This window comes from Dromiciops gliroides, chromosome 2, assembly GCF_019393635.1.
Source record: "Dromiciops gliroides isolate mDroGli1 chromosome 2, mDroGli1.pri, whole genome shotgun sequence".
Taxonomy (NCBI): domain Eukaryota; kingdom Metazoa; phylum Chordata; class Mammalia; order Microbiotheria; family Microbiotheriidae; genus Dromiciops; species Dromiciops gliroides.
In genome coordinates, this window is record NC_057862.1 from 15,124,192 (window position 1) to 15,146,876 (window position 22,685).

The 22,685-nt window shown below is 40.6% G+C and overlaps 1 protein-coding gene across 3 annotated transcripts in view; it reads left to right on the top strand.

Moving 5' to 3' along the window:
* PRKG1 (protein kinase cGMP-dependent 1) overlaps nt 1–22,685 on the top strand; it is a 1,388,722-nt gene that overhangs the window by 1,204,809 nt on the left and 161,228 nt on the right. For all 3 annotated transcript variants that reach the window (XM_043987057.1, XM_043987056.1, XM_043987058.1), the window contains one exon: nt 1,247–1,312. In XM_043987057.1, coding sequence (XP_043842992.1) covers nt 1,247–1,312 — 66 coding nt within the window. The remainder of the gene's footprint in view (nt 1–1,246; nt 1,313–22,685) is intronic.

Below are 22,685 nucleotides of genomic sequence, written 5' to 3' on the forward strand. Positions count from 1 at the left end.
AAGTGACCAATCCATGGGTCACACAGGTAGTATGTGTGTGTTAGTCAGTCAATAAACAGTTAACATACATTTATCAGATACCGGGCCCTATGCTATGTCCTGGTAATACTAAGAAAGCCAAAAGCTCCATCACAGGAACATTGCAAAAATGTATAGACAAACTATCTGTGGTAGGATTTGAACCCAGGCCTGCCAGCTCCAATGGCCAGTCCAATGCAGCAGTCACTGAAGTGGTACCCTATTCCCAGAAATGCTTTTCCAGCACCTCTCCAACTTTTCACAGGCGTTCCTTCATATTAGGTTACTTTAAGCAATTGAATCACAGATAATTAACTGTGTGTGACAAGGGATGTTCATCATATCATGTCAATATGTCCATGTCTGGTGATTTCAGCAGTGGAAGAAGCTCATTCACAAGAGAAAGCAGCCCATCTATAACTTAATAGATAGTCTTAGAGAATCAACTTAGGGGCTGAGTTTCCCGTAGCCATGGGGCCAATATATGTCAATGGTAGGATTTGAACTCAGACTTGAAGGGACCTTGGAGATCAGCTTACAAAAAGGGAAACTGAGGCCTGGAGCAGTCAAGTGACTTGCTGAGTGTCTAAAAGTAAGTTAATGGAAGACCCAGGATTGAATCCCATGCCTCTTTCCTTCAGATCTCTCCTACAATGATAGCACCCTGCCTTTGGCTCCCTCGTCATAGTCTGCTCATCAGAAGAGAAGACACTTTGCAAGTGTTGGATGAATGAAGAGTTTCTATTTTACAACTGATCTTCAGTCCTTTGACATTGTCCCCATTGTTTATGGAAATGAAAGATTTTGGGAAGTGAACATGGCAGTAGGAGGAAGTTATTCCTTGGGACAAATTAGTACAAGCAGGATTTTATTTTCTGGTCTAGATCTGTGATTCCAAGCCTAGAGGGAAATCTGTATTGAGGAAACCCTTCCTCCCAATGCACATCAACACTTCTCCTGCAATTTATCATTGTAGAGATTTCTCTCAGAGCCTAATAAATTAAATGACTTGTCTAAGTTCCTACAGCAAATATTTGTCAGAGGTAGGTCTTGACCCCATGTCTTCAAGAGCAACTCTCTTCCCATTATGCCACACTGCAGATTTATTCAAAATTCACCTCTATGATGGGGCTAAATCCAGATATTTGACTTAAGAAATATGTTTTATTAGACTGATTTCACCAAAATGCACTGCCTTCTTAAAGGTCCATTTCTATTTTGTTTTCAGGGAAGACGTGAGGACTGCCAATGTCATCGCTGCAGAAGCAGTGACCTGCCTAGTGATCGACAGAGAGTAAGTCGATTGTTTCATTCTTGCACCATGTGTATTGGGTATGTTGTCAGCAGAAGCGCCTGAGAGTCTAGAGAAGTCAGTGTCTCACATTCTGGATAGATATCATCTATTTCCTACTGGGGGTCTCTTTTCACTTTTAGAAACATAATTTAATAATTGAGTACTCCATTAGATTTTCCCTTCTCATGTCGGTACAGTTCAAATCCAACAAGTGCTTTCTATGTACAAGGATATGGGCTGATCATTGAATTTATAAAGACGAAAAGAAAAAGAAATATTGCTTATCCCCACGTCCAAGGAGTTTGTATCCAATTGTGGGGAAACAGCTTCTACACAAATAAGTGCAAATATAATAATTTGAAGAGGATGAGTGAGCAGATCAGAGATGGCACCCAAGCTGAGCCTGAAAGGAAGCTGGACATTCTAAAAAGATATGGTGTGGAAGAGACTTTCAGGTAGGGGGTAGAGACTATGCAAAAGCACAGAGATGGGAAATAATGAAGAGCCAACTTTAGAGAACAGCCAATAAGCTAATTTGGCTAGAGTGGAAAATGAGTAAGGAGGAGTTAGATGCAGTAAATCCAGAAACTTGGATAGGGTCACATTACAAAGGCTTTAAAAGACACACTGGTGAGTTGATAAGTTTGCATCTCATACAGAATCCAATAGAGTCATTGAACTTTCTTGAGCAGAGAAATACATGGTTAGACCAGCCTTTGGGGAAGATTTCTTTTTGCACTGCAGCTGATGTTGTTAAGGGAAGAAACTAGAACCTAGAAGGCCAATTAGACTTTTAATATCATTATACTTTTCCCCCAATCTCAGCTCCCTATTGCACATGAACCATATGCCCCACACAGTCTATATTTGAAATGATCACATGACCTCAAAAGACACATTTTTGAGATATTACTGGCCGTAAATACTGATGGATTTCAGGGCCACTTAAAAGTTCACCTATTGAAAAATATTGCTTCGTGGCTCCAGGTTCCCCTATTATTGGACTTGAAATTCCCATCCTTTGAAAGGACTTGCAACCATGTGATATGAAGTGACTGAAGGAAGTGGCCTTAGTCATCCTGGAGGAGAGAAGACTTAGGAGGGTCATGGGGGCTCTTTTTAAGTATTGGAAGGGATGTCATGGGATTAGGTAATTAGACTTGTTCATTTTAGCCCTAGGTATGGGAACAAGGCAGATGAAGTGGGGGAAAACTGTAAAGAGGACAATGGAGGCTTGATGTTGGGATAACCTTCCTAACAATTTGTATAACCCCAAAATACAATAGGTTGTCTCAGGAGCTTGTTAAGTCACTTAACCAACAAACATTTATCAAATGCCTACAATACGCCAGGCATTATGATCAATGCTAGGGATGTCGAGAAAGGCAAAAAACGTCTCGCTCTCAAGAAACTCCCAGGCTGATAGGGAATCAATTAAACCAGCAGCTAAGAGGTCAGGCAACTGCTACCTGTGTGTCTATTCTTTCAGGAATTACATAGAAGAAATTCTTACTTAGTAGAAGGGTTGGACAAAATCAACGCAATGTTCCCTTCCAATTTTGAAAATTCATGGGGAGGGGGCAGCAAGGTGGTGCAGTGGATAAAGCACTCACCCTGCATTCAGGAGGATCTGAGTTCAAATCTGACCTCAGACACTTGACACTTAATAGCTGTGTGACCCTGGGCAAGTCACTTAACCCTCATTGTCCCATGGAAAAAAACACCACAAAAAAGAAACAAAAAGAAAATTCATGGGGAGATAAAATTCTTTGATTATGAATGGGATAAACAATAAATAGGAGAAGGATGTCTCTAAATAAAGACATCCTTTAAGTCTGTATGGATTATGTGCCCCAGACCTCTCACTGTCTCTCATTAGTACTTTAGCATGTATTAATTTATCAAACCAATTGACTGACACCTTCATCTCATATATTGGCTTCAGTGGAAAGAATCACAACATTGACAAGTCCTGGGTGCTTTGGGGCAAGGCCAAGGAGAGTGGGATTGGATAATAGGGATAGTCACTAGGGTGAGAAGAACTTGTTTTAGCCAAGAAGACAAGACTAGCTGTGTTAAATTATTAGTAGGAATGAGCCCTGTCTGACAGCAGGAAATATGGAAGAGTAATTTGATCCAAAGCTGTGAAGTTTGAGTTGCCATCTTGCTTAACGTGTCAAAAGTTTCCTTGCATGATGGTAACACTATCACATTCTTTATTAAGTAAAATCTAACAAAAGGATCCTTCTTCTGGATAGGCAGCAAGGAGTTCTGAATTTACTGTCAGAAGACCTATATTGGAGGCATGGGGTCATAGATTTAGTGCTAGAAGGCACCTCAGAGTTCAACTTCCATCTCATTTTATTGTTGAGGCTCAAAGACATTCAATGACTTGCCCAAGGCGCTCAGGTCCAATGTAATAAACAGAGGATATGAACCCAGGTCCTTTGACTCTAAATTCATTGTTCTTTTCACTGTACCACTGCCACTTAACAGGTGGTTCATTAGCTCTGTGAATCAGGTAGAAGTGAAGGCAGTGTGTGGGGTAGAAAAAGTGCTAGATTTGTTGTCAAAGGACCTGGATTTAAATATGAAGAGAGGTCACATTGCCTCTGTAGGTAATCTGTTTCTACATCAGGGGTTGGGCCTGAAAATCAGTCTTAAGTCCTTTGCATTTTTAAAGCTATAATCTATATTCTTGATTATCCAGATAAAATAGGAAGAGGTACCAAGCTTTGCCCCTCTTCCAGAAAGCAAACAACTTAGGATCCATAGCCGCACCTTGATTTAGCCATGTTTCTCTCAAGTCTGAATGATCTTAGTTGTAGGAGAGAAATACAGGAGAACCCTTGAAAGAGGATGGGTGGACATGAATCCCCAAAATGTCTTTCCGTATTTTTTAAATGGGACTGAGCAAGCATTGGAATCAAAGAATATTATATTTTTCTCAGTAGCATCCTGTCAAAGGCCTGCTGTATGGTATTTAAATTTATGGCCAATTAAAGGTAGCCCTGGGGGGCCTTAATCCAGTGCAACAGGATGGTAACTATTAGGCTGTCAATGGAAGTAGCTTTCTCCCCCGAAATTTACAAGCAATGGTACCATGTTACTTAAGGCCCAGCCCTGCTGCTCGATCATTCCATGGGAAATGAGGAAAGAGACATAGATGATAACTAATCATGCTTTTCTACAAAAAAATAATCTTTCACTGAGAAAGGAGAACCAGAAATGATTTCAGCCCCAGTCTCCTCAGAGGAGATGATGTTCTTTCTTGTGACTTTACTTATAACTTAAATAAGTATCTATAGTAGTTCTGAATTAGTAAAAATAAATTGTCCAAATAGTACTCAAAATTATTCCAGTCTGATGGGTCTGTCTGTCTCTAAGAACACATTTCTTATCCACGTAACAAGACAATAGGTAACTTTAAAAGATCCATTATTGGGAGTCGATACTTGTAAACATGTTTAAGGAAGGACATTGTTATTTTTGTAATCAATGACAGGGGGGGGGGGGTTTCTCTCTAGTTTGAAGGTACTGATCCACAAGTGTTTATTGGGTGTAAAATCTCTGATTTTTCAGCACATTAAAGGCCATTCTGTTCAGTTCTTCATTCCTAGCCTGATGGCAATGTAAGAGCTTTTCTAAAAGAATCAAGACATTCCATTTCTGCGTGTATGTATTTGTGTGTGTACGTCTATGTGCTTTAAGATTCTATACTTAGTGTGCCCAATCCTCTAAAATGAGGAAGTAAAAGTAGACGACATCTAAGATCGCTTGTAGCTCCAAATCTATGATATTGAGTAACAAAAACAGTAAAACCAATGACCAAATGTGATATATATATATATATTTTTTTGCATGGGGCCATGAGGGTTAAGTGACCTGCCCAGGGTCACACAGCTAGTAAGTGTCAAGTGTCTGAGGCCAGATGTAAACTCCTGAATCCAGGGCTGGTGCTTTATCCACTGTGCCACCAGCTGCCCTAAATATGATTCTTTTAAAAAACTATATTTAGGGGCGGCTAGGTGACACAGTGGATAAAGCACCAGCCCTGGATTCAGGAGGACCTGAGTTCAAATCTGGCCTCAGGCACTTGACACTTACCAGCTGTGTGGCCCTGGGCAAGTCACTTAACCCCATTGCCCTGCAAAAAAACCCCAAAACTATATTTAATTTCTACAGTGCCTCTGAGATCTCATGGAGTGGGATATTCTCTCCAACGATACAGGTCATAAACCATCCCAGTGCAAATCATTTGCATGCATTTCTATCAGTTTGTAAAAGGGCATCTACCCAACATATAGGGGCTTCTTATTTTCTCTTAATATTGTAAAGATGCTATGGAACAGGATATTAGAGTTAAAATGGAATTAGGTTTAGATGTCTGAAATTTTTTTAAAAATTTATACATATATTAATTTTAATAAAATATTCTTTTGGGTTTCATCCTCTTTCCTGATTTTTTTTCTTCCATTTTTAAAATAAGTTGTTACTATTATTAATGGGAAGCCAGGGGCAGAATAGATAGGGTGATGGGCCAGAGTTCAAATCCGGCCTTAGACACTTAATGAGTATGTGACCCTGGTCAAGTTGCTTAACACTGTTTGACTCAATTTCCTAATTTGTAAAATGAGGTGGAGAAGGAAATGGCAAAATACTCCAGTACCTTTGCTAAGAAAATCCAAAATGGGGTCACATAGAGTCAGAGATGACTGAAAATGACTGAACAACAATTCCTAATCACTCATGTTCCCTTCCTATCATTTTAGCTAAATCTCCTGATGCTGAACAATAACATTTTTTTAATGACATGGAGGGGGCAGCTAGGTGGCACAGTGAATAGAGCACCAGCCCTGGAGTCAGGAGAACCTGAGTTCAAATCTGGCCTCAGACACTTGACACTTGTTAGCTGTGTGACCCCGGGCAAGTCACTTAACCCCAATTGCCTCACCACCCCCAAAACAAATGACATTGAAAACAATGGGTTTCCTCCCAAAGGAGAAGCTAGATATGAACTTCTTGGCAGGTTCTAAGGTGAATTCTAGGTCAAGTATAGCTTAAATTCTATGACCTTTTAACTCCTTTCCAGTTTTGATACCCTGGGTTTCTGTAACTCTGATTTTATCAATAACAAATACCTTTAGAGGTTAAATAAAACAAAGGTTCTCCTAAAGCTCCTTGGGTGGTCCTGGGCTGTGGGACCAGAAGGAGGCTCTGATTTTGAAACAGGGATTTGCGCTTGAATGTGGACACACTGTAGATAAGTAGTGGTGCTAGCTACTTTGCAGATAGGTCCCATCCTCAATGTCTGTGATGACTCTCCCAATCAATCTGTGTTTAAATATCTGTAGTCATTATTATCAGTAGTGCAGATCCAGCCTATGTACTCCTGAACCCAACCTCTACTAACCTTGACCATTCCCTCCAGAGAGTTTTCAACAGGATGCCCAAACAACAATATGAGGGCCTTCCTTGATTGCTTTGGACATCTCAAGGATAACAATGGACCAGAACATGGCTTATCCATCCATCTTTATCCCTCCTCACCAAAGGACCAGTCAAGTTGTTATTTTCCTACACTCCTCATACCTTTATTAATATGGAGATGTAGAAATATAAAAACAAGAATCTGAGAAAAGGGCATGCTAATCTCCATTGCAAGGCATGGAAGCTCCAGTGAGAAAGGATCTAAAAAGGTTCCTTTACCTTTGGTTAACTGAAAAGAGAAGTGTGGGAAGTGGAGGGATGACCATAAGAGCTGTTCAATAGCATTTTATCTCTTGTTTGAATTCAAGTATATCCTAGGGAAAGGTAAAATAGAAGCTACATCTGTGAGATTATTTGATGGGAAACTCAAATTCTCTCTCCTATTACTTATCACTGATAACTCTTGTAACTTATAACTCTAGCATTGGTGCTTTGTTGGTTCAAAAGAGCATTGCTCCAATAATTTATCCTTAAGGAACTTGCTATCTTGTTGTATTGAGTTCCTTGAGGGCAGGGATTCTCTCACCTTTGAAAATTTGTATCTGCAACACTCAGTACGCTTCTTGGAATGCAGTAGACACTTGATACGTGTGTGTTGTTTTTAATAGCTTTTGGATTCATAGTTTTCAAATTATTCACAAACACAAACCTTCCAACACACAAAGTTTTTGTACTTGAAACCATGAAGTTGTTTTAGAGTTTGGTTTTTTGTTTAAATAATATGTATTAAATTTAACTGGACAGTAACAAAAAGTACCCTATTTGTTAGTTTTTCCATCTGAAGTTTTTTTTTCTCCTGTTATTATTTTATTGATACTCATTTTGTTTCTTTTAAGAAATTGTTGCCCATGGATTTATTACTTGATCATGTCCAATAAAACATAAGCCCCATTGAAGACAGGAAATAATTGTAATCTTGCTCTTCCTAGCACCTAACAACCAGTGATCGACACTAGTAGCTGTTTAAAAATGCTTGTTGTATTGTATAAAAAAATCAACTTGATAGTACAGGCACAATTTCTAACAATGAGAAAGAAATGCATAGCTCAGAGGCACTGGATATGAGAGTTCCTAGTGAATTGAGTCTGATCATAGGGTCCATAGAGCTCATCTCAAAGGGATATCAGAGGCTACCACATTTAACCCTCTGACGTTTATAGATGAAGAATACTGAGACCCAGGGATGTTGAGGGGTTTTTTTCCAAAGCCCCCACATATAGTAAGTGGTAGAAGCAGACATTTGGACCCATGTTCTTTGTATTCAGTTAGTGCTTATGGTAGGAATAATACCCAACTCCCCCATCCGTTCTGCCTAGGATAGTTTTTCCTTAAAAAGATATTGGGACCATCTTGAAGTCTCAGTTGTCTCAGGAGACTAACACTCATATTGTTTATGTCACCGCTTGGTCACATGAGTACAAAGCAGCCAGCAGGAGCTCCAGTATGATCTAAGGCTTGGCTGGTGGCTCACAATGGGCAACTCCAGCAAGGGGAGTTTCACCCCAGATAAATCAGTGTGAGTGATCTTCAATGCTGTGCATCCTCTCTTGCTAAAACAGGACATCTCTTTATGGCTAACTATTGGATGACCCACAATTATCTCATTTTTACCCCCACATGGAACCTAAACTACCATGTAAACTGGTCTGAGTCAGGCTTAACCCAGAACATTCGGAAAAGACTTGAGGATAGTCCCAAAAATGCCATTTTAAAGGAAAATGAGGTCTAGGTGTTGTAGAGATGAGGATTAGGAGATTACCCCCCTACCACATTGCCCTTTCCTGGGTGCAACACTTATAAATGAGGTACAAATTCATTACTCTCCTTTAGCAAACAATCCACTGAACATGTATTAAGTACTTGGTGTATACAAAGGCATTGTACTAGGCACTGAGTGTATACAGATAAGCAGCAACACAGTGCCTATGCCTCAATGAGCTTATATTTATCTGCAGTGGGGAAAGCAACACATACCCAGACAAGTAGGGTACAAGATAGTGTCTAATGAGGGAAAAGACAGGATTCAGACAAGGCCTTCCAGGAAAATTGGAGTCAACACTTGGAACTGGGAGAGTGATCAGATGAGGGCACATTGTCCTTAGGGGGTGGTCAGTTCTACATGTTCTTCAAGCAGAGATCTGAGAACCACTTGTCAAGTGTGTTGTCCTGGGGATCCTTTTCTGAGTATGGTTTGGGCTGGTTGAGTGCCAAGTCCTTCCAAATCCAAGATTCTCTGATGTCTCAGAGAAGGGGAAGAATCAGGCCTCTGTTTTTTTCTCCCATCAGAAGGTGAATGTGCCCAGTGGGCCGTGGCCTTTGAGGAGTTGAGCCTCCCTCTCACGTGCAGTAGGTAGAACAGCTACTGCGAGAGTCTACATTATTCATAGAGAGGCACCGAACAGAGGCAAGATTTCAATTTAATTCTGAAATGTGAATCTTACTGCTCACTGTAGGCAGTTTCTTTCCTTTTGTTAGAAGGAAAGGTGGTGTCAAGACAGGCTTCCAGCAGGATTTTAACACTGCTTGAAAATCCACAGTGGAGCTCTCGGGCGCCGAATATTGGAGGCTGCCTTTGTAGCTGTTCTCAAGCTTCCTGGTAGAGTTAAGTGGCTTTGCTTACTTGGTAGACACACTTCCCTGGTGAGTCAGTCATTACAGGCCCAGCTGGGCTTTAAAGATCTAAAACTTTCCACTTTCCAATTAATAGGCCTTGTGGTTCCTCTCTAGTTTAAAACTGATATTATCATAGACCCCAGAAGTGAAGAGCTGGGATATTTGTTAACTGGGTGAGACCTCAGAAAGAAACAAGATTTTTCCCAAATGAAGGAAGGTTCCAGATCCAACAATTTGGGTGAAGTAGGGGGGAAATGTTGTCTTACATACTCCATCCCCCATGATGCTACCTACCACTTTGAACAGGACCCTCCTTCTTGATCTAGGAAAGTCCTTGGGATACACAGAAACCAGAGAAGAGTAGACAAAGGTGATAACTGCCTATTCATGAGGACAGGGGGTTACTCCTGCTGATGGCTCCAGGTCACCAAAAGAGTGTGCAGGAAGTGCACCTGATCTAAGGAGAACAGCTCCGGTTTGCATCATCAAAGCAGAATGTTATGACCCAGGGGAGAAGGAAAGAAATGGACTGTGGGCCTGGAATTATAAACTCACCAACTCTTCTAACAGCAATAGAAATGTGGAAAAACCAGTCAGAAAGTTATTTCAGGACCTAAAGACTTGGTTCTCTGTGGGGGAAGAAGGATGAGTGACCTGAGATAAACACATTCAGAAAATGTGAGTAGGGGCAAAGATGAGCAACCACAGCTGGTGAGCATGTCAGAGAGAGACTGACAAATAGAGAGGCAAAGATGAAGACAGAAAGACATGGAAAGACAAAGACAGAGATGGAAAGAAAGGCAGAGATAGATGAAGAGAGGGAGGGGACAGGAGGGAGGAGGCAGAGGAAAATGAGAAGATGGAGGAGAGAAGAAGAGAGAAAGACAGAGAGACAGACACAGAGAGAGTCACCATGCCATACTGCCTTCTCTGATATATAAGACTAGAAACAGGTCCTGTGACTCATTGGCACAGGTGAGGTGTCTCTCCCAGTCCAACCTGGCATCTGCCCTGCAGTTGTCATCTTAGAGAATTTCTTAGAGAACTGAGAATTTAAATGACTTACAAAAGGTCACCAAGCAAATTTGCAGCAGGGGTGAGAGGCTCCCTTCCAGGCTCTGCAGACAGCTCTCTGTCCAGTCTCCAACTTGTGTAAGCACACATTTATCTGACCTAACCTTCTGTGCTTCTCTCTGTGTGTATTTACATAGACTCTCCTAGAACTGTTATTTCTTTCTATTAGAATATAAGCACCTTGAGGGACTCGCTTTTCTTTTTGTCTCTGTACGCCAGCCCTTGGCACACTCCTTGACACAGAGTAAATGAGAAATGTTCTCATTCATATACATCAGAGAAAGAAAGCTGCTGAACTGGACATAGGCCTTGGAGTCAGGAAAACCTGGGTTTAAGTCCTAATTTGGACTCGTGCTGGCCATGCGCTTGTATGACCCTGGGTGAATCATTTCACCTTGTAGTACCCCAGGCAATACCCTAAGGCTAGAAATGTTTCCTATAAACCTTGGTGGAGGAACGTTCCACAGTTCACATTCATAAAAGGTCAGGTCTGGACCAAAATAGATAATGCAGTTAAGCAGGCTACCCCAAAAATGTGTGTGTGTGTGTTTATTTGTGTGTGTGTGTGTGTGTGTGTGTGTGTGTGTGTGTACATGCTTTTTGGAGGGGATGGAAGATGGAACTAAGATAAAGAAAAGTGCGTGAACGAAATGAAGTCCAAAAAGTGGCATTATGAATTAATGAATAAAGCATTATTAAATGCCTCCTGTGTACAAATTCAGACAGTCCCTGCCTTTGGAGGGTTCACATTTTAATTGGGAGACAACACACGAGGAGGTTTCAGGTGTGGGTCAGTTGTCACCATCCCATGGGCCTTAGAGCACAGCAATAAAGCAGAAGCGAATGACTTTTCTTTAACATCATTTTCACTGATCAAATTGTATGTTTCTGACATTAAACTATTTGGCAGGGCCAAGGACTTTGGTGGGGGGGAGCTTCCTTTTCTGATTTTTCAGGAGCTATGGCTATAGCCCCTGCGGGAGCCATTGCAAGATTTCCTCTCCTTGGGGGCTGCTTGCTTCCCAGGACGATGGCTGAGGTTGCTGGGCTGGAAGCATGGCTCTTGGGTTCAGGGTCCTGGGCTGTCTCATTGGATACAGGGGAGAGAGAGTCTGTGGGGAGATGATGATCAAGATGGTGGTGGTTTGACCGGCCTGGCACCTGCTGCCTCTTGTCCCTCCCAACAGGGGCCTTGCTGCTTCAGCCAGGTGGGCTTACCTACCCTGTAGCATTGGGGGCTTTGTGCAGCATGGGAAAGGATTTTAGTGAGTGTTGATCTTATATAGTAAGACTTGGGTTTCAATCCTACCTCTGACATTTACTGTGTGGCCTTGGACAAGTCATTTGACCTCTCTCTCATGCCTCAATAGCCTCATTTGTAAAATGGTAGTAACAATGATGCCTTCCTCATAGGGTTGCTGTAAGGATTAAATGAGATTATATATACATACATGCATACACATACGCATACGCATACGCATACACATACACATACACATACACATACACATACACATACACATACACATACACATACACATATACATATACATATACATATACATATACATATACATATACATATATAAAGCACTTTGCAGGCCTTATACTAATGATGTCTATTAAGGTGATGCTAATTGATGTCTTTCAAGAACAAGGCTGAGACAGTTGGCTTATAGAATCAAGCAAAATGGAAAAGTGAAACATTTAAAGCAGTTCCATCTAGAAACCTGTTAATGCCTGAAGAGGTCACATTTTATAGGAGGAGACAGTACCGGCCCATATACACCAAGGAGTAAATCATCTGTCCTCACATCAGTGCCTCAACACAGTTGTTTTAGTCATGATAACCAACATTTACATGGCAGTTGGCAAAGTGTTTAGCCTCCCTTATCTCACTTGATCTTTTCACCATCACTGAGCCAAATTCTAGAGGTTTTATCATCTCCATTTTACAGATAAACAAACTAAGGCCCAGATAGGTTAAGTCATTTGCCTGGGCTCACACAGCTAATAAGTGCCAGAGGTAATATCTAGACCTAGGTCTTCCAGATAATTTGAACATTGTATCTGCTACATTGCCCATCCACTGTGCCCTGCTGCCTAAGGAGTATATTTTACCAGTGTAAGATGGTACAGCATAAAATTAAACTCAGTTACTCAAATGTGTCGAGGCCATAAACCATCCTCTAATGTGATTGTCATCTATGTGGAAAACCAAAAGTTTGCCACAAAGGGTCTACCAACATGCCAGAGATCTTCCTTGATTTATCCAGACATGGGGAAGTAGCGCTGCCCATGAAGCATTATGTCCGACCAGCTTTTGTCCTTCATGCTCACTACCTGACCAGACCTCTCTGTCCATTTCTCAGATACGTTGTCTACTCCTCTTCCTCTTTAGAGCTCCTCATTGCTTATAGGCTTTTCATACCCACCATGAGCCTCACAGTTCAACTAGAAATACAGAATTCTGCAACAAATTCCCTTGTCTTTAGCCACTCTCACTGGCTTGGGTTTAGCCTGAAGCCAGGGTCGTCACCAGCTCCTCCCTACCCATATCAGTCATTCATCATCTGAGTGCTGTAGCTGGAAACACCATGGAGACTTTTGAGCAGTGTGTGCAGAAAAACCAACAAATGACCTGGTAACCACAGAGATGTAGATAGAATGACATGAGGATTGAGACATTAAGGGAAATGAGCAAGGTACACCCCACCCCCTCCCTATTCATTCTTGTTTATGTCAGAAAAATGGCATTTTTGCAGTGAGGACAAATAGTAGAGATCTTTGCAACAGCCTGCATTACTCTGGCAAACAAAGAAAGGGATTATCTTTAAATTTTCCTTTAGGAGACCAAAACCATGATCATGTCGCTGTGTGAGTCTCCTGTAAACCAACGTTTCTTAAAAGTTTTCCACTCCTGACCCCTTTTCATCTGAGAAATTTTTACTCAACCCTATGTATATAGGTATATAAAATAAGATACATAAACTTTTACTGTTGCCAAATTTTTTGCAATCCCAACATTCAGTTATGGAACCCCTTATGGAGTTGTGACATAGTTTAAGAGGCTAGGCTGAAAAATCAAAGAAGCTAGGCTGTAAATTACTAAAAGCATTTCTGCATTGGAAAAAACATTATTGAAATTGCCCTTAAGCTTTCTTGATTTACATATAGCACCTTCCCTACAGTACATCAGTGGGACTATGTATACCAATAAAAGGATAGAACTCTAATGTATAAAAAGTTTGAGAGACTGAGTTTCTGGGTAATCAATCATTTTATTAATCATTGCTTGTGTCTAATTAATAAAAAGGCTCAATGGCACTCTCAAATGTCTATTAAATGGTAATGTACAATCATTGGCTTAATCAGGAAATGAATTATTAACTAGGTAGCACCAGAGGAATAAAACACAACTTCAGGAACTAAAGTCAACAGGATTCTTCATTTGCATGACTAAAGTTAAAATATGTCCCTGGTCATTTAACTTCTTAGGTTTGTTGCCTGGAAGACTCTACTCTGTATGAGGCCTTGTAGACTAGTAAATAGAACCCTGGACTTGAAGTCAAGAAAAGGGGTTCAAATCCTTCATATGATACTTACTGAGTGACCACGGACAAGTTACTTCCCCTCTAAGAGCTAAATTTCCTCTTCTTTAAAATAGAGATGATAGTAATGCCTACATCATCAGGTTATTTTGAGGCTCAAATGAGATAATGAATTTAAATCATTTTACACAACTTTGAAGTGTTATATAAATGTCTGGTGTTACTTTGCTATCCAAATGGTCAGAACTACAATGAGTGTCATGTGAGTATATGGTTTTCAGGGATAGAAGAAGGTCTTAGAGCATAAAGTCATCTTTGCTTCCAAGACTTTTAGGGCATCAGGAATAACAAAGTAACACCAGGAAATGGCCTCGGGGGTAAAATTTTCCATCTTCATAAGCTCTAATTCTCAAGCCATTCTAATAGCTAGTGACTTTCATAAACATTGTGTTTCTCAGCCCTGCTTGTTTCTGCCACATTTCTTCAGGGGCAATAATGAGGATATAATCCTGGGAAGAGTAAATCAGTCACAGTGGAAACTAGATGTGAATTATGATCCTTCGTGCAGACTTTCTTCCTTTTATATTAATTTGGATTTAAGTTTGAATAAAATTTGCTTTTGGTCACTGTCATGTGATCTTAAACACTCAATGAAACTGACAAAGAGAAATATTATAGCTGGCAGGCATGAGGATCGAATTCTGCCATCTTTTCTGTGAAACAAAAATAACGACTTCAGTCACATATCCCTTGTGCCTGGAAGGCTTTCCTGTTTTACCTCCTCTTCCTGGCTTCCCTTGTTCACTTCAAGAGAGCTCAGAGCTCACCTTCTACAAGATGCCTTTCCTGTTCTCACTCCCTTCCCTTTTGCTAGGACTTTCTCTCTGATAACTCTTTATTATTATTATTATTATTATTATTATTATTATTATCATCTCTTATATAGAACTTTAAGTTTTGCTATTATTATGCCTAGCTCTTATGTAGAATTTTAAGTTTCACAAAGCACTTTACAAATATTAACCCATTTGATCCTCACAAGAACCCTTGAAGGTCAATGCTATTATTCTCTTTATTTTTACATTTGCAGAAACTGAAGAAGATAGAGGTTAAGTGATTTGCCCAGGGTAAAACATCTAATAAGTGTCTGAGGAGGGATTTGAACCTAGATCTTCCTGACTCCAGGTCCAGTGCTTTATCCACTGCACCACCTAATTACTTGTATATGTTTTATATGTATGTGATTATTTGTATATTTTCTCCCTAGTTAGACAGTGAGCTCCTTGAGGGAAAAACACAACAGCAATTTTGACTGTCTTTGTTTCTCCAGGACATAAAATGGTGTCTGGTACACAGTAGGTACTTAATAAATGCTTATTGACTCTGCCACTGTGGCTTCTGTTGATGGATTGGTTAACAGGGTAAAAATGGAACTGAAAATAATCTTTGAATTAAAAGACTAGTCTTCCTAAAAGGGAAAAAAAAGTTTGGGAATGGCAATTTTATTTTAATTATTTAAAAAGGGAGTCTCTGGACTAAATATGATTCCATCATTGTGATCACAACTGGGCATATTTGAAAATTTATCTTTCTTGGCAAAGCAGACATTTTTTGGTGCATGGAAATGAAAGGTTGAAATAATCATTTAAAACCCCCTATTTTGTGACTATTTTCAGCCTCCTTCACTCTCGAGAGCTTGAGCAGAGTGAGCTGAAGCCCATTTCTAGTATGTGCCTGAGAAGAACAGGTCAGCCAAGTGTGTGATGGAGCTGCTACATCGATCTTGGCATGGATAATTGGATTTAAGGACTGTCTTCAGGCATTTATCTCACTTAGTGGAAATTAACCTCTGCTCCAATCATCCTCTGGTGGTCTGGCATGGCCTAGAGGTGACCCTGTGTTTCCAAAGCCTGTGCCAATGAAGCCCAAGTGTTCCAAACTGGAGAGACTTCAAGTCCAGGTCAGGGAAGGGCTGTGTGTCTTACATCCAAGCACCTACCCAGCTAAATCGAGAAAGTTGGGCAACCTCAAAAGGGATCAGTGTTAGTGCCAGAGCAGTTTTTTTTAGACTCTGTCTTCCAATCTTGTCTAGCCTGGAAGAGCAGTTGCTACTCACAAGCCCAATTTCAGTTTTAATTGGCACAGGAACTTTGACTTGGTTTGTTTCTGACATGGGCTAGTTCACCTTCCCATAGGCAGTGTGACCTCCCCACTACCAAGAACTCTGCATTTTGGTGCCAAGCAGTGTGGATACCTGATTGGTTTAGTTCATTAAAGTTCAGAAGGCTGGAGCCCAAACAAACCTCCAGCCTCAGCCTCTGTGGTAGAAGAATTAAAGGTGTGTGCTACCCCATGCCTAGCTACAGACAATCTTAAGGGCTCCTTTCAACATCTCTATTCACCTAAAGCAGTGAAGGGTGTATAGCGCCACCATCCCGCCCCCTCTTACCCAATGAAATCACTGATTTTTGATATTTTGATCACAGAAGTAAGTAAAAATCAAACTTACTTCACTTATCCTGGCTACTTTATAACAAACTGTAGGGCAACCTATGATTATAGCTCATTCTATCATATAAAAGAGGAAAAATGTATTTTAGAGTTGCCTTCTAATCTGCTGAATTTAATTGAAAATGAAAGTTACACTTCATTTTGAAATCCCTTCTGTCCTCATAATTGTAGCTAGGACTCATGCATGTAATCCCCATTAGTTTTCAAAATAATTACCCTCATTAATGTCCTACATATCATTCTGTGATAAATTATTTCATGTTTTAATCTATTTCACTTAATTATGCCCATTTAACTTTCCATTAGTTTCTAAATTTAGAGGAAGAGTATCATTGGTTGAACCATTCAAATCAACTTGATTCAGTGTGATTCAGCAAGCATTTATTCCATCCCTACTGTGTGCTAAGCACTGTGCTTTATCCCACTATCCAGCATTTAGCACAACACTTGGCACACAGTAGACATTTAATAAATGCTTGTTGATGTGACTATCCAAAGTCTGCTTCCTCCAGAATTTGTACATACATATATGTACATATATGTTTATATTTGTATGGGTATGCGTAATGTATGCACATATATATGCATACCTCTACAGACATCTCTGGGGATATATATATATATATATGTGTGTGTGTGTGTGTGTGTGTATATATATATATATATATATACATATATATATATATATATATATATATATATATATATATATATATATACATACACACATGTACACATACACGAGAGAGACACACATCACCCTTGTATGGTAGATAGTACCTTTCCTCCAAAAAGACCCATTCTATCTGACATTTTAGGAATAATAGAGGGACTTCAAAGGTCAACTGGTTTAGCTCCCTCCTAAGGAGGAATATATTTCGGACAAGTGACCATCCAGCATCTACCTGAAGTGCTCTGGCAGCACGCTTTTAAGAGATGCACCATGGTATGTAGCGGATGAAATGCTGGACTTGGAACAAGGAAGACCTGGGTTCAAATTCCAGTTCTGGCAACTAAGACAATTGGATTGAACTTATCTAAGCCTGATTTCTCATCTATAAAATGACAGGGTTGAGCTTAATGATGTCTGAGGTTCCTTCCAGTTCTAAATCTAAGGTAATGTTACTCATTATATCCAAAGGCAATTCATTCCAACTTTATCCAGGACTGATTGGAGGGTTGTTTTCCTTCCATTGAGCTGAGATCTACTTCTCTTTATCCTGGCCCATTGTTTCCATTTCTCCTCATTGGCAGAGCCACAGGATCATAGATTTCAAGATGGAAGCTCAAGTAAACTCTCCTCTTATTTTATAGATGAAGAGGGTGGAAGTAAGAAAGGTTAAAGAAACACCCAAGGTCACTCAGTCAGCAAGTACAGAGGTGAGATCTGAAACCATACTTCTGATTCCAAATAAGAGATTGTTCTTTCCACCATATCACACTCCCCCTTCCATGAGGTAGCCCTTTATATAACTACAAGCATCTGCCACACTTCCTCTACCCCATTCCTGAAAAGATTGTATTCTCCACTGTTTTAAGTTCTATGATTCTTCTCTTTCCTCATATTTACCACTTCACAATTAGAAGTCTCCTTTCTTCCTCTTTTGAAAACCTGAGTTACATTTGCCCATGTGCAGTCATGCTGTTTTTCAATAATTTTGTAAATATCAGTGACACTGGACCAGTCACATTCACTATGGCATTCCATGACTCACAGTTGGAGGGAAATGTAAGGCACTAGGCAGTCCTGGTGTGTCTTGGATAGGAGGCAGGGTTCATCTACTCAGGTGATTTTCGGGAGAGTCAGGGTAGTGCAGCGGCTGGGGTGCTGGATTTGAAGTCTGAAGGACCTTGTGCACGACACAAGCTGTGACCCAGAGTCCCAGGCTAAGACATTTATCCTCTTTGAGTCTGTTTTCCTCAACTGTAAAACGGGAGTGAAAGGACCAGGGATGCCCACCTCGGCAGATCATTGTAAAACTCAAGTGAAAGAAAGTCTGCAGAGGGCTTTTCCTGCTTTCACACATGTTAACCCTGTTTATTAGCATTAATTTTGTGGATATTTTCTCCAAAGTCCTCAAAGAGTTGGTAGGCATAGATAGGCCATGGTTCCCAAAAGGGGCCATGTGTTCAACTGGCTTCAATTTTAGCAGATGATATCTTAAAATAATGTGTATTTGATCTTTGTGGTTACTTTATCATGCAAACATCCTGTTGCATTCATGTTATTTTAACAGAATAAATCGTCTCTGTAATATATTCCTTGTCTTCCCCCTCCCCCCAACCCTGGGTTGTACAGAAAAGACACATCAAGAATGACTTTTTAAAAAGTTAAACATATGCAGATTCAGGGCTTTTGGTGTATCCACAATCTCATATGTGGGCATTACCTCCAGTGACACAGATTGTGACCCATTCTCAATTTCCTAGCTTTTACCCATAGACCAAACTATTTTTATGGCCCACGCAGGTCTTCTTTCTACACAAAACAGCAGGAATCCTCTGGGTATATCTATCTGTTTCTGAACAATGGTTCATTATAACAATGTGTTTAACTGCATGACCTTGTGGAATTCACAGAGGATTTTATCTGCCTGATTATAAATGCAATACAGTGGGGCACTTGTTTAAGGTCATAGAGCAAGGCAGATGGTACGTTACCACTGGAGTCCCTGGCTTATAGGCATCAATTCTGACCAAGCAGGATCTTCCATGACAAAAAGGAAGTATATATTCTTTCCTTAAAGTAGAACTAAATACACAGTGAAACAAGAGGCCTAGAAGCCCTTGATTCTCTGTTCCTTAATCCTCTCTAAGTTAGGTCATTATGCTCCCTTGCCCATGTTTAATGAACCACACTCTTTATGGGGACATACTTACCTTTTAGTTTCTTTTTTTTTTTGTCTACATCTAAATTTCAAAGATCAGTTCAGTCATAAAGGCCACAAAAGTCTAATAACTGGTTATCCTCAAAACATTTGGCAAATTAAGGGACAGATCCAAGATGGTGGAGGAAAGGGTGTAACTTTTAGAGCTCCCCATAATCCATCCACATACCTTCAAAAAAATGCCATAAGACAATTCCTGGAGCAGCAGAACCTACAAAAGAACAGAGTGTGGAAATTTATTTTGATTTGGGGACCCTACCTTTAGGCTGAGATTAGAAAGCCGTAGGCCCTCAGGGTCTCTCCCCCTCCTCCTCAGCTTCAGCTGAGTGAAAAAGCCCCGTGGGCTGTGCAAGACGCCAGGTCAGACAGATGGGGGGGAAAAAGCCCCCAGCTCCCTCCTACCTGAGTGGAGCTATCTGAAGGATCCCGGATGGCCTGTGCTGAGGCATGAGGCTCGAGAGCACCCCCCCCCCCAGCTTCAGCTCTGGCTGGCGGATTAGCTTGGTCTGTGGGGGCGAAGGAAGCCCTGAGATTTGAGTGGAGAGAAGAAAAGGTATAAATAGACCTGGGAGTAAGAGGAGGGAGTCTGACTAGAGGACCGACTAGATAGATAGACGTGACTAGAGGGGAGAACGGACAAGGACAGAGGAGAGTTCGGTTTGGAAAAGGAGAGGCGGGGCTGACAAGGTTACAGGCCTTAATACAAACCAGGGAAAGTGTAACGTGCCCTGAGGCCGGAGGCAGTTAAGGCCCTTATTGTATTCAAGAAGTTCGAAGTGCAGCAGGTGGGAAAGAGACACAGTGGAAAGAGACCGCAGGAAAGCAGTCAGGTTGTACATTTTATTTCCCTGTATTCTTAATTTTCAACAGTATCTCATAAATAAACTCTGCTTTGATTATTTGGTTAAGAGACTTCTTAATCTTTAGATTATCAATAGTGGAGCAGTGTGGTGGAACTTTGTAAATGGCCCATATTAAATTAACAGCACTCAGATAGCCAAATAGTTGACAGTCCCCAGATTAGTCATCCATAGTTTGGCCCCCAAAAATTAGCCCTAGTCATCAAAAATATTCTAAGATTTGAATGGTGACCCAGATGGGATTTATGGCCCAATTATAATTTCTCTAAACTTATCATTTTTCATATAATTATAATTTTTCATAAGTCCAATTATATATAATTTTTCCAGGTTAGATATAGTTATGAATAATTAATTTTTTTACAAGAGCTAGGTAATTTTCCAGCCAAAGACTTCTTAAAAGGGTGACAGGATAGGTCTGCTATACTAGCTGAAAGAAAAGCACAGCATGGCACAGATCCAGCCCCAGGCAGGCCCTCCCTCCAGAGCTTTGGAACCAACAGCATCAGTGGCTACTTCTGATATTCAGCTCACAGACCAGTGAGGGGGTCCAGTGGTTGGCAGGGGAGAATTAGTAGGGGTCTCTGCAGGGGTTAAAGCAGAGTGCCCATATTCTGAACCAGTAAGCAAACTCGAGTGGCAGCGGCCCAGTGCAGGAGGGGCATAGGTACATCAAGGTTGCAACTACAGAGAATCAGATTTCAGTTTTCTGCTTCTGAGTTAAAGAGCAAGTAGACCCATGGTTACTTAAAGGCCAGGCAGGCTGAGAACATGCCTCTCCTTAAATCATACCACCTGGGATCCCCTGAAGCTTGGGACAGTGTGCCCTGGAAGCAGTGCTCCACTTTAGGAAGGAGTTAAAAGTGAAGAAATCGGTGGGCAAGATGATCAGGCAGAAAAAGCAATAGACCATCGAAAGTTTCTTTGGTGACAAGGTAGATCAAAATACACCCTGGGGCAGGGGGGGGGGTGTTAGCTAGGTGGCTCAGTGGATAGAGCACTGGCCATGGATTCAGGAGAAACTGAGTTTGGGTCTGGCCTCAGACACTTGACACTGGCTGTGTGACCCTGGGCAAGTCACTTGGCCCTCATTTCCCTGCAAAAAAAAAATATCCTCAGAAGAAGATAAGAAAGTCAAAGCTTCTATAGATAAATCTTCCAAGATAAATATGAATTGGTCTACTAAGGTCATGGAAGTACTCAAAAAACACTTTGAAGACAATGTGAGAGAGATAAAGGGAAAAGTAAGAGAGGTAGAAGAAAAATGGAAAGAGAAATGAGAGTGATGCAGGAAGGTCATGAAAAAAAAAGTCAACAGCTTGAAAAGCCAAATTGGCCAAATGGAAAAGGAGATACAGAAGCTCTCTGAAGAAAATCATTGCTTAAGAATTAGGATAGAACAAATAGAAGCTAATGACTTTATGAGAAATCAAGACACAATAAAGCAAATACAAATGAATAAACAAAATAGAGGGCAATATGAAATATCCCCTTGGAAAAACAGCTGACCTGCAAAATAGATCCAGGAGAGATAATTTGAAAATCATTGGTCTATGTGAAAACCATGATCAAGGAAAGAGTTTAGACGCCATCTTCCAAGATATTCTCAGGGAAAATTGCCCTGATATTCTAGAAGCAGAAGGTAAAAAAGAAATTGAAAGAATCCACTAATCTCTTCCTGAAAGAGATCCCAAAAGGAAAACTTCCAGGAATATTATAGCCAAATCCTAGCGCTCCCTGGTCAAGGAGAAAATATTGCAAGCATCTAGAAAGAAACAATTCAAATATTGTGAAGCTACAGTCAGGATAACACAAGATCTAGCAACTTCTATATTAAAGGACCAAAGGACATGGAATATGATATTCCAGAGGGCAAAGGAACTGGGACTACAACCAAAAATCACCTACCCAGCAAAACTGACTTTCAGGAGAAAAAAATGGAACTTCAATGAAAAAGAGGACTTTCAGGCATTTGTGATGAAAAGACCTGAACTGAAGAGCAAATGTGACTTTTGATTTGGTTTGGGGTTTTTTGGTTTGTTTGTTTTTTTTGTTGTTTTTTGGTGGGGCAACAGGGGTTAAGTGACTTTCCCAGGATCACACAGCTAATATGTGTCAAGTGTCTGAGGCCAGATCTGGACTCAGGTCTTCCCAAATCCAGAGACACTGCTTTATCCACTGTACCATCTAGCTGCCTGAAAATGTGACTTTCAAATACAAGACCCTAGAGAAGCATAAAAAGGTAAAAAAGAAAAAGAAATTATAAGGGATGTTAACAGGTTAAACTGTTTACATTCATATATGGGAAGATGATACTTCTAACTCATAAGAACTCTCTCAGTATTAGGGCAGCTAATATATATATATAAGGCACAGGTCTGAATTG